At 47.2% G+C, this 12,006-nt stretch overlaps 1 protein-coding gene across 4 annotated transcripts in view; it reads left to right on the top strand.

Annotated features, from left to right (window-relative positions):
• The window catches only part of SCMH1 (Scm polycomb group protein homolog 1), a 111,128-nt gene that overhangs the window by 15,752 nt on the left and 83,370 nt on the right, over window positions 1-12,006 (top strand). For all 4 annotated transcript variants that reach the window (XM_054011905.1, XM_054011906.1, XM_054011903.1 and 1 more), the window contains exon 2: window positions 9,785-9,869. In XM_054011905.1, the coding sequence (XP_053867880.1) occupies window positions 9,845-9,869 (25 nt within the window). In that variant the 5' untranslated portion in view covers window positions 9,785-9,844. The remainder of the gene's footprint in view (window positions 1-9,784; window positions 9,870-12,006) is intronic.

Below are 12,006 nucleotides of genomic sequence, written 5' to 3'. Positions count from 1 at the left end.
TTTGTTATTTGTTCTTCAAATATCTTCCCTTATACCATGTTGTGCATGTGCGGGCATGCATATGTACACCATTTTTCTCTTTGCTATTCCTCCTCGCCTCCTTTACCTTTCTCCACTACAATTCATTCACCAAATCTGGAGGAGGAGCTGAAGGAGGCATTTTTGGAACAAACAACAGAAATAGCCAAAACACATGATCTGATAACAATGGGGGACTTTAACTACCCAGGCATCTGTTGAAAAAGTAATACAGAAAAAGAGAAAATATACAGTAACTTCTTGGAATGTGTTTGGGACAACTTCTTGTTTCAGAAAGTAGAGGAAGTAACCAGAAGGCAGCCATTTTCGACTTGATTATGACTAATAGAATTGGTTGTGAATCTGAATGTGGAAGGCAACTTGGTTGAAAGGGATCATGAAATGACAGATTTCATGATTCTAAGGAAAAGAAGGACTCAGCAGCATAATAAGGACAATGGACTTCAAAAAGGCAGACTTTAACAAACTCAGAAATCTGCAGTGTAAGGTCCCATGGAAAAATTATCTAAGGGAAAAATGAGTTCAGGAGAGCTGCTAGTTTCTCAAAGAAACAATATTAAAGCCACAACAGAAAATCATGCGGCCACAAAGGAAAGATAGGAAGCTAACATAGGCTGCACCAGGAACTCTTTAATGATCTGAAAATCAAAAAGGCATCCTACAAAAAGTGGAAACATGGACACATTGCTAAGATTTGAGTTCAAAAGAATAGCACGAGAATGCAGGGACAAAATCAGAAAGGCTAAGGCACAAAATGAGTTACACCTAGCAAGGGACATAAAAGCCAGTCAGAAGGTATTCTGTAAATACCTAAGGATCAACATAAAGGTGAAGGGAAGTGTAGGTCCTCTGCTTAGTGTGGAAGGAGAGCTAGGAATGGATGACACCAGTAAGGCCAAGGTGTTTAATGTCTGTTTTGCTTCAGTCTTCACTAAAAAGGTTAATTGTGAGCAGATGCTTAACAAATTTAATATTAACAGTAAGGGGGAAGGAACAGAAGCCAGAATAGTGAAAGAGCAGGTTGAGGAGTGTTTAGATGAGTTAGCTGTATTTTTCAAGTCAGGAAGTCCTGATGAAATTCACCTAGGGTACTTGAGCTTGCTGAAGCAATCGCAGAACCGTTAGTGATTATCTTCAAGAACTCATGGAGAATCATAGAATATTAGGGTTGGAAGAGACCTCAGGAGGTCATCTAGTCCAACCCCCTGCTCAAAGCAGGACCAACACCAACTAAATCATCCAAGCCAAAGCTTTGTCAAGCCGGGCCTTAAAAACCTCTAAGGATGCTTCACTCTAAGGATGATCACTACCTGTAGAGCCCAACAATCTAGCCAGCTTTCTATCCACCTTATTGTCCATTCATCCAATCCATACTTTTTAGTTGGTGGCAAGAATACTGTGGAAGACTGTATCAAAAGCTTTGCTAAAGTCAAGATCTATCACATCCACTGCTTTCCCCATATCCACAGAGCCAGTTATCTCATCGTAAAAGTCAATCAGGTTGGTCAGGCATGACTTGCCCTTGGTGAATCCGGGTTGACTGTTCCTGATCACCTTCCTCTCCTCCAAGTGCTTTAAAATGGTTTCCTTGAGGACTTGCTACATGATTTTGCCGGGGGCCGGTGTGGCTGACTGGTCTGTAGTTCCCCGGGTTCTCTTTCTTCCCTTTTTTTAAATATAGGCACTACATTTTCCTTTTCCCAATCGTCCAGGACCTCCCCTGATTGAGAATGGGTGAAGTCCCAGTAGGGTGACCAGACAGCAAGTGTGAAAAATCGGGACGGGGTTGGGGGGTAATAGGAGTCTATATAAGAAAAAGACGGAAAAATCGGGATTGTCCCTATAAAATCGGGACATCTGGTCACCCTAAGTCCCAGCGAACTAGAAAAGGGAAAACATAGTATCTATCTTTAGAAAGGGAAACAAAGAGGACCCGGGAAATTATAGACCAGTCAGCCTAACTTTGATATCTGTAAAGATACTGGAACAGATTATTAAACAATCAAGTTGTAAGCATCTAGAGGATAATAGGGTGATAAGGAGTAGCCAAGAACAAATCATGCCAAACTAACTGAATTTCCTTCTTTGATAGGGTTACTGGGCTAGTGGAGAGGGGGACGTTAGATGTGATGTATCTTGCATTTAGTAAGGCTTTTGACAGAGTTCCAAACTAGGGATATGTGCTCTAGTGAAATTTCTATAAGGTAGATGCAAAGCTGGTTGAAAACTCATACTCAAAGAGTAGTTATCAATGGTTTGCTGTCAAAGTGGGAGGATGTATTTAGTGGGGTCCTACAGGGGTCTGTCCTGGGTCCGGTATTATTCAGTATTTTCATTAGTGACTTGGGTAACAGAGTGGCAAGCGTGCTTTTAAAATGTGTGGATGACACCAAGGTGGGAGAGGTTGCTAGTACTTTGGAGGATAGGATTAGAATTCAAAATTATAGACCAATTCTCCAATTTACCAACGTAATCAACCAGGTAAAATTCAATAAAGACAAATGCAGAGTATTGTACTTTAGAAAGGAAAAATCAAGTGCACAACTACAAAATGGGGAATAACTGGCTAGTAGTAATACTGTGGAAAAGGATCTGGGAATTATAGTGGATTGCAAATTGAATATGAGTCAACAATATGAAAAAGTCTAATATTCTGAGTATATTACAGGAATATTTTATGTAAGATATGGGATGTAATTGTCCTGCCCTGCTTGGCACTGGTGAGGCCTCAGCTGGAGTACTGTGTCAAATTCTGGGTACCATCCTGTAGATAAATTGGAGAGAGTCCAGAAGAGAGCAACAAAACTGTTAAAAGGTTTAGAAAACTTGACCTGTGAGAAAAGGTGAAAAAACCTGGGCGTGTTTAATCTTGAAGAAAGAAAGCTGAGGGGGGACCCGATAACAGCCTTCAAATACGTTAGGGGTTGTATAACAGGGTTTGCTGGCTCTGGAGTTTACTCAGCACCCCAATCATTCAAATCCCTACCTGTTTGCACTGATTGAGCTCTGATTGAAAGGCAGTGGGCAGATGAGGCCAATAACTGAGTGGGGGTACATCTCAGGGGCTAATTGGGTGGAAGTATCCCCAGCAGCTAGTTCTATATACGCAGACAGAAAGGGAGTGTCAGAGGAAGAGTTGGGCGCTTGAAGGAAAGCAGAAGTAGGCAGTCCTGGCTGCTGTTGCTACAGCACCCTTCCTCAGAAGCAAATGGAGAAACTGGTGACTCATTGTAAATATAAAATACAATAAAACAGGGTGGTGGGGAAGGAGGGGTTGTGGTTAGTGGTTAAGGGCTGATAGGACTCAGTGACTACGCTATGACAGACCGTTATAAAGGGGACGGTGATCAATTGTTCTCCATGTCCATTGAAGGTAGGACAAGAAGTAATTATCTTAATCTGCAGCAAGGGAGATTTAGGTTTGATTTTAGGAAAACCTTTCTAACTATAAGGATAGTTAAGTTCTGGAATAGGCTTCTAAAGGAGGTTGTGGAATCCCCGTCATTGGAAGTTTTCAAGAACTGGTTAGACAAACACCTGTCATGGATGGTTTAGATATAGTTGTCCTGCCTCAGTGTAGGGGATGGACTAGATCAGGGGTCGGCAACGTTCGGCACGCGGCTCGCCAGGGTAAGCACCCTAGCGGGCTGGGCCAGTTTATTTACCTGCTGACGCGGCAGATTCGGCCGATCGCGGCCCCCACTGGCCATGGTTTGCCGTCCTGGGCCAATGGGGGCAGTGGGAAGCCGCGGCCAGCACATCCCTTGGCCCGCGCTGCTTCCCGCCGCCCCCATTGGCCCGGACGGTGAACCGCGGCGAGTGGGGGCCTCGATTGGTCAAACCTGCCGCGTCAGCAGGTAAATAAACTGGCCCGGCCTGCCAGGGTGCTTACCCTGGCGAGCTGCGTGCCGAACGTTGCCGACCCCTGGACTAGCTGATTTTTTGAGGTTCCTTCCATCCCTATATTTCTATAGAGAAGGCTCACAGAATCAAACTAGGATATTTCAGGCTTGGAATTCCCTCTAGGTGTATCTCCAGCTTCCCTTTGTTACCACCAGTGAAGTGTAGATAAGGTTTGGCATTTCTATCACTGTGTCACATAACCTTGCCAACACGGTGATTAAATTGCTGGTCTTGTCTCCACAGCTTCTACTAGGTCTATTTATTGATGATAAATACCCACTGGGAATTACAGACCCCAAAACTCCTAGTGTACACAAATTCAACCTCATACCAGTTTGAGAAGGGCTAGGGTACTGACATTCCTACCGCAGTGCTGTCTCTAGACCAGGGATCGGCAACCTTCGGCACACGGCCTGGGCCGGTTTGTTTACCTGCCGCGTCCGCAGGTTCGGCCGATCATGGCTCCCACTGGCCACGGTTTGCTGCTCCAGGCCAATGGGGGCTGCGGGAAGCGGCGCGGGTGGAGGGATGTGCTGGCCGCCACATCCCACAGCCCCCATTGGCCTGGAGCGGCGAACTGTGGCCTGTGGGAGCTACGATTGTCCGAACCTGCGGACGCGGCAGATAAACAAATCGGCCTGGCTTGCCAGGGTGCTTACCCTGGTGGGCCAAAGGTTGCTGATCCCTGCTCTAGACCCTTCTCAGAGGCTTCCTTCTAAAAATTGGGCTCAGATAATAGGTGCCTGATAAATTTGAATCCCCTCTTGCAGATTGCAGGGAAAAGGAACGTTCTCTTTCCTACTCCCCCCATTCCCTGAGTTGCTGTGGTGTAGTTGTGCTAACCCTCCCCCAGTCTCCTTTTTTTCAGGTCTCTCCAGTGAATAGCTCTAGGATTTGCTTCTGTGGGTGAAACCGACTCGATTTTTTTGGTCAGTTTCTCGGCTGCTTATAGGGTTCTGAAAAGCAGCAATGAAATCCAACTAGACTGATCAGTTTTCACTTTGCTGCAGGTTGGGAATGCTCTGAGCAGTAGCTGGGGCAAGGGAGCTGTGTGTACAGACCTAGAAAGACAGCACTGTATTGGTTTATATTTTCTCCATCTGTAAAAGGTTATTTTTGCAACAGTAATAGCTGAATTTTTTTTTGTTTTTTAAGGCAAAGTTGCAATAAAATGTTAACATGCTATATTGTAGGTTACTTACTATGTATTGAGGATCAGGTTAATATTCAAAGAACCTGACTAAAGATTCTGGCTTTCTGGCTGAGGAGCCGTTTTAAACAAACCCTTGGATTCTGCTGAAGTTGATAGTACTTACCTGGGAAAGCCTCCTCCGTGGCTAGACAAGTGGATTTGTCAAGCCTTGTTCATTTTCACATTAGACTTCTGGTTCCAATTTGGTTATTTATAGCCATGTCCGTGATGCTCATCACTGGTATTTGAACACTTCACCGCATTAAATATCACACCAGTTACCTTTGGAAGGCAGAGCTTTCTACACCTTCCTTCTGCTAGGCTGGTTTCTTACAGAGGTAGGGGCTGGTTGTTGATCGCTTCTACATTGAGAGTCTTGCACTCTGGCTGTTTGGATGAAGACGGAGATTTTCTCTTCTCTATTGGCTTTCCTTCTAACTAATACATGAAGAATCTTTATTTCCCTTGTGTAGCTGGCCTAGCATGTGGAACTGTGAGTGGCTCAGGGAAAGCTGCCATAGTGGCTTTGGATTTCAGACTTCTTCTGAATAATCTGTATTTAGTTTCCAGAATCTTGCTCCTACATTTCGCTGTGGTGTTGGTAATAACCAGGGGTCCTAGAAATCCATTTGCCGTGGAAAAATGCTGAATTTACATTTTTACAGAGAATCTTTGGTTTTTACATTGTGTGTGGGGGGAGGGGGGGAAGAGGGGACATGTACAGTAGAACCCTGTTTATCCAAGCCTTCATTATCTGGCTCTCCATGTTAACTGAACCACCAGCTGCCTGCAGGTGACAGCCCGAGCCCCGCTGCAGTCACTCCCTGATGGCTAATGGTTCGGTTAATACAGAGAACTGGATTATGGAGGCTTGGATAAATGGGGGTCTACTGTAGATCAATAAAACATTGTGTTCAACTGATCCCTATATATATTGTGGCTAGAGAAACTGAAGTTCAGCATTTCATTTTGATCATGGAAAAATGCGGATTTTTATGTTTTATTACTGGAGAATTTCAGGGGTTTTATCACAGGAACCTGGGATCCCTGGTAATAATATGGACCATCGATAGAGACAGGCTCCACCTCAACTTTCTATCGTGCTGTTTACATGCTGTATGAGAGCCTTCCTAGTAGCACCCTGTAGGCAAATTACCTGGCTGTTGTCATGATAAGTCTGACTCTTCTACCTATGCTCCTGGTAGGGGGTTCTTGTCATCAGGACAGCTTATGTATGTTACATTTAGTATTGCAAATGAATTGGTTGTCTTAGTCCAGCTCTTAGCAGCGAGGTGTTCACTATGAATATCATCCTACTACCCTTTTTAAGGAAGAGGCAGTCCCTATTTTTTGGTAACACATTTACCATTTTCCTGTTGTGTTCCTCGGTGGCAATGTCTGTGGAGAAGTTGAAGAGGGGACAGGCTGTGGAGACTTGGCAGTAGTCAATCCCTCCAGCACAGGGTTGAAGCCCAGGTGGAAGGGTAGGGTATAGTGCCCATGCTGCACTTGTTCTCTCTCCTCAACTGTATGGTCCTTGTCACCATAGTGTCTGAATGCCTCACGCACATGAGTGAATTTACCCTCACAAATTTCCTGGTGGAGAGAGCAGTGTCATCCCCACTTCATATATGAAGAACTAAGGTGCCTAGAGATTCAGGGTGGACTTTCAAACTCACCAAAGTGTCTTAGACCTCACATCCCATTAGTACTCAGAGGGATTTATGCTTTTGAAAACTCACCCCTCGTGGAGAGTCTGTGATAGAGCAGGGAGCTGAACCCAGGTCTCCTGAGCCTCTGTGCAGTGCCTTAAATGCAGGATCCTCCTCCTGGTCTACGGCTAGAGGTCGCAGGCTCTTCGCTCAGCACCTTTTAACAAAGTGAAATTATGAAAGAACATTTTAGGGAGGAGACATTGAAGTTATGCTCCCAGGTTAAAAATTATATTTTAAATCAACTTCCTTATAATTCACCTTAAATTATTGAAATGAAAAGAAGCTTTGCAGTTTCATTTCACTATATACAGATAATGTAAAGTTTACTTTTTGCTGCTCTCTCAAATTGGTTACCAAAACAGTTTGTCTTGTTGTTGTTGTTGCTATTCATGTTGATTTTGGAGATTGTTTAAGGTTGCAAACACCAGAGAGGAAAGTTTTATTAAAATCAAAAAATCATCCATTAGAATAAAAAACTTGCCCTAGGTTTGGTAAAAGTCTGTTCTACAAAATCAAAATTTTGTAGCTAAATTGGACCTGACAGTGTCTCTTTAAACAGGAATCTAGCATTGCATCCTGTGATGTGACTTCCGTTTGCAGAGAGATTCCAATTTTGGAATTGCCCACATTGTTAAATGGGGGAATTTGTATTGACATACTTGCATCTTTCATTTAGTTCAGTGTCAGTACGTGCTTGTGCTAGCTTTCCTGACTCTGTCGCTGTGGACTTGTGTAGGGCTTAGCTCAGGGATCTCAAACTCAAATCACCACAAGGGCCACATGAGGACTAGTACATTGGCCGGAGGGCTGTATCACTGACACCTTTTCATATAAAGGTACAAAAGTGCCCCCCTATCCCCACTCCACCCTTTTCATGAGGCCTCACTCCTGCCCTGCGTCTTCCCACCCCTTCCCCGCCCCCATTCCAACCCCTTCCCCAAATCCCCACCCCAGCCCTGCCTCTTCTCCGCCTCCTCCCCTGAGCGCGCGGCTCCCCGCTCCTCCCCCCACCCTCCTGGAAAGTGCTAAGCACCGCCAAACAGCTGTCTGGCAGCGGGAAGCGCCTGGAGGTAGGCAGAGGAGCGGAGATGTGGCGCGCTGGGGCAGCAGGGGAGGGGAGCTTGGCGGCTGCGGGAAATAACTCTGGGGGGGGCGCGGGGAGCTTGGCGGGCGCAACAAATAACTTGGCGGGCCGCGTGTTTGAGACCCTTGGCTTAGCCACTTATTTTAGGAATTTTCAATCAGGGTTTAGGCCGGGGTCTCAAACACGCGGCCCGCGAGCCCCTCGCACCCTCCCCTAGTGTTTACCAGAGCGGCTCCATCCGGACCTGCACCGGGAGCAGGGCATGCTCCATGCCTGCCTGCCCTACCCTGTGCAGCTCCGGGAAGAGGCTGGAACATGGGGAAGGGGGGGCGGAGGGGCTGTGTGTGGCTGTTGCTTTAGGCAGCGCCCCCAGCAGCTCCCATTGGCCGGGAACGGGGAACCGCGGCCAATGGGAGCTGCTGGCGGCGGTGCCTCAAGCAACAGAAACACACAGCCCCTCCGCCCCCCCTTCCCCACGTTCCAGCCTCTTCCCGGAGCTGCACAGGGTAGGGCAGGCAGGCACGGAGCATGCCCTGCTCCCGGTGCAAGTCTGGATGGAGCCGCTCTGGTAAACAGTAGGGGAGGGCGGGGGGGCTGCGAGGGACTCGCGGGCAGGCAGGCAGGGCAGGCAGGAAGCCTACCCTGCCCCCGGTATGCGCCGGGCCAGATCCTGTCCCCCGAACTCCTCCTGCAGCCGAACCCCCTGCCCTGAGCCTCCTGTCGCACCCTGCACCCCGACCCCCTGCCTCACCCTGCACCCCTCCTGCATCCCAACCCACTGCCCTGAGCCCCATGCCGCACCCTGCACCCTGACCCCCTGCCCTGAATCCCCTGCTGTACCCCTCTCCCCTCCTGCACCCCACACCCCACCTCCCTGCCCTGAGCCCCCACCACACCCCTTCTGCACCCCCTGGGGGCAGGGAGGGGGCAGAGTTGGGGTGGGGATTTCAGGGAAGGGGTGGAATGGGGGCAGGGAAGGGGTGGGAAGAGGCGGGGCAGGGGTGGGGCCTCATGGAAGGGGTGGAGTGGGGGGCGGGGCCGAGGGTGGCGCGGGGGGAGGGGGGGGAGGTGTCAGTAATGTGGCCCTCGGGCCAATGTACTAGTTCTCATGTGGCCCTCATGGTCATTTGAGTTTGAGACCCCTGGTTTAGGCAGTATGCTATATATCACTTGGTACAAGTGAAACTGGCCTTCAGACCTCCTGTGACCTGGCTAAGAAGGGAAGCATGACCTTTGACCTAAATGTCTGGAGTAAATCTCCAGCTGGCTTTCTTATGACAAAAATACAAATCCTTTGACTTGTTGGAAATGGACTTACTAGCCAGCCCTCCTCAAACTGGGAAGCAAACACACATCAGCAGCTAGGACTTGCATTGCAGCAGTACCAGGAAAAATATTTCCTGCCTCCATGTCCAATTCCTTTTACTAATTGCACAGAATTGCCATGTGCAATTCAAACTTCAAGTGCCATGCTGGAAATTGGGTTACTCTCATCGCCAGGTTAATACTACATTTCCATGTGTTTCTTTAATAAATGTCAGGTCTCTCTCTCTTTGTTAGAGAGCAAGAACAACCCCCCACCGGGGAGCACAGAGATTGGCATATGCTCTTCTTACTAATTTGTGCTGCTGCTGCTGCTATAAATTTAAAGTTGCTCGCTTATTGGAGAAAGACCGTTCTGGTTTCAGAAGGCTTGACAGTATCGTCCACATTAGCAATAGGAGATTTTCCAAGCAGTTTGGGATGAAAGGATACTTTTTCTTCTCCACTGCTGCATATTTATTTAATATTGCAGACACTTGTATGATGCAGAGCTGGGAATTTTATCATGTTTATTTCTTTTGTCCCTAGACATCTTCAGGTAGCTAAAGCCGAGCTAGTTCCAGCCTAAGGACGGCAGCAAGCGGTATAATGCGGAAGCCAGGCCCTCAGAAAGGTAAGTGGTAGTGCTCGGTCTAGGCAGAGGCCCCTTGGTTAATTGGGTATAAACTAATGAATCAGTTGCAGATCATTAGAGAGTTGGTATGAAGATGGAGAGGAAGCTCTGGGACCTGTGTCCCAGTCTGGGGCAAAGCCCGAAGAGAAGGGAGTGGAGTAGGTCTCACTTGGACCCCTTGGACAGTAGTCCAGATGGGTAGAAGTTAAAGAAAAATCTCTGTTGTCATGTAGTCCATCCCCATGCCAGTGCAGTCTGCTCACGAGAGACACAGAGCTGAACTGCTATGGAGACCTCTCAGTCCCAGTGATGCTGCAGGGTGCTGCCAGGTCAGGGCAGAGATCACTGGGGGAATAGCATGGGGGAGCTCACACTGCCGCTATCTGCGCTGTATCTGCTTCCTAGGTAAAACTTCAGTTCCCATTGCTGCAGAGTCCCTTCACCATCTTGTGCACGATAATAACTGTCACAGACCTTTTTAAGGAAGCACTTAGTCTGGCTTGGGTGGCAAGGCCATTTGAAGGGAGCTTTTGCTATCCTCATAGCACCCCTGCAGCATCTGGGGCATCATGTCAGGCAGTGATATTCCACTGTGAAGCCTGGTCCATGCACCATCTGCTAGTGCTCCCAGCATGATCTGAGCTAGTGCCCGCAGTTAGAAGCCTCCCCCTTCTAATGAGGCATGAAACTGAAGACCAGCCTGCCTTGTGGAGATCAAATATATCACAGGAACTTAACTCTAGTTGCCTGAATCTTTCATCCCATTACAAGGCTTTTGCAACTGCAAGCACAGGGAGCACTGTGCAGTTACAAGCAAGCTACCTATGTGCTGTTTGCCTAAACAGAAGGATAAACCCAAGCAGTCTGTTTGCATCTTAGCAGTTCGTGGCTTTTGTTCTTTAAAGAAATATTGATTTCCTTTAGTGTTGTTCCATACATGTGCATTTCACTGGAGTGATCTCATCATGCTTTCTACAGAGGATGGGGGAGGGGAGAACAGTAAAGAGTGAAGCAGCCACTGCAGTTTTGTTCACATCTGCCACATGCACATGTTTATTGCAGGAGATTTCCATGCTTGATTTCTTCCCCCTTCCCTTTATTTTTTTTATGTCTCCTTTGCTTCTCCAGAGGTTTATCCTACAGGAGCATTATCCTCTTTCTAGCACCACTTGTCCTTTAATGAAGTGAAAGTAAATGACGGAAAACAGGGAGCGCATGCTGGGAGGCAGCTGGAGGGCCTGGAAATAAAAGAGGCAGGTTGATTAGTCAGCAGTGTGGCCTCTCACACAGCTTGTCATCTTTTTGCCGTGTGGAGCAGGAGGCTAGGCAGTGTTGCCGTTGTGACCTCTGTGTTGTGAATGCGGTGCCATATGTTCCAGAATCAATGCATGTGCTGGATACAAACTGGTTCCTGTCCTGTTGACCTGATTTTCTATCATTCACTGAACTTTTTTAGCTAAAGTAATTTGCACAGCGGAGCCCCTGTATTCCTGGAGTTTCCTTCCCCTTTTGTTGGTTTTGTGTGCTGCTTATGAAGGATTTTGCATTAAAAAAAATTAACTGCAGAAATGTGACTTATCCTGCAGAGAACTCAGTGAAGTAATCCAGAATGCCCAAAGTAGTGAGCGTTTGAACAGCAGTATGGTGTGGGGGAGGGGGCATTAAGTGCCCCATAGGTATTCTCCATCTCTGTCTTCTGAGCTTTGTCTGCCCCGTCCTTGCTTTTCTCAAGAGGTGGTAGAGCATTTCCCTCCATGTGCAATATCAGTTGTTAGTCTGCCTGGGAACGCTGATTGCCCAAAGGCACATTCTGATTGGCCGTTTGGGCTCGTTTTTGATGGTCACAGTTATGCACCAAGTCCAGTGAGTCACATGTGGGGTGTCCTCACTATTACATTGACTGTATGTGACAGCAAAGGGAGGTGCTTTGGAAGCTGTGGGGAAAATGAAGAGCTGAAGGAGAAAATGGCTGTTTTAACCTGGCCTCTCCCGTAGGTGGTCCAGTTGCCCTTTCAGCAGCAGTTTGTGGCTCTTTCAGCTTCTTGTTGAGAGCTTTTAAATCCATTTCCCTACATCTTTTTCTCATATCCTTTCACTAAAAACTCCTTTTCATGGTGGAAGAGTATATTACATAGAG

This window comes from Malaclemys terrapin, chromosome 22, assembly GCF_027887155.1.
Source record: "Malaclemys terrapin pileata isolate rMalTer1 chromosome 22, rMalTer1.hap1, whole genome shotgun sequence".
Lineage (NCBI taxonomy): Eukaryota > Metazoa > Chordata > Testudines > Emydidae > Malaclemys > Malaclemys terrapin.
Note: the sequence above shows the minus strand (reverse complement) of the source record. Positions and strands in the feature narration are given on the sequence as shown.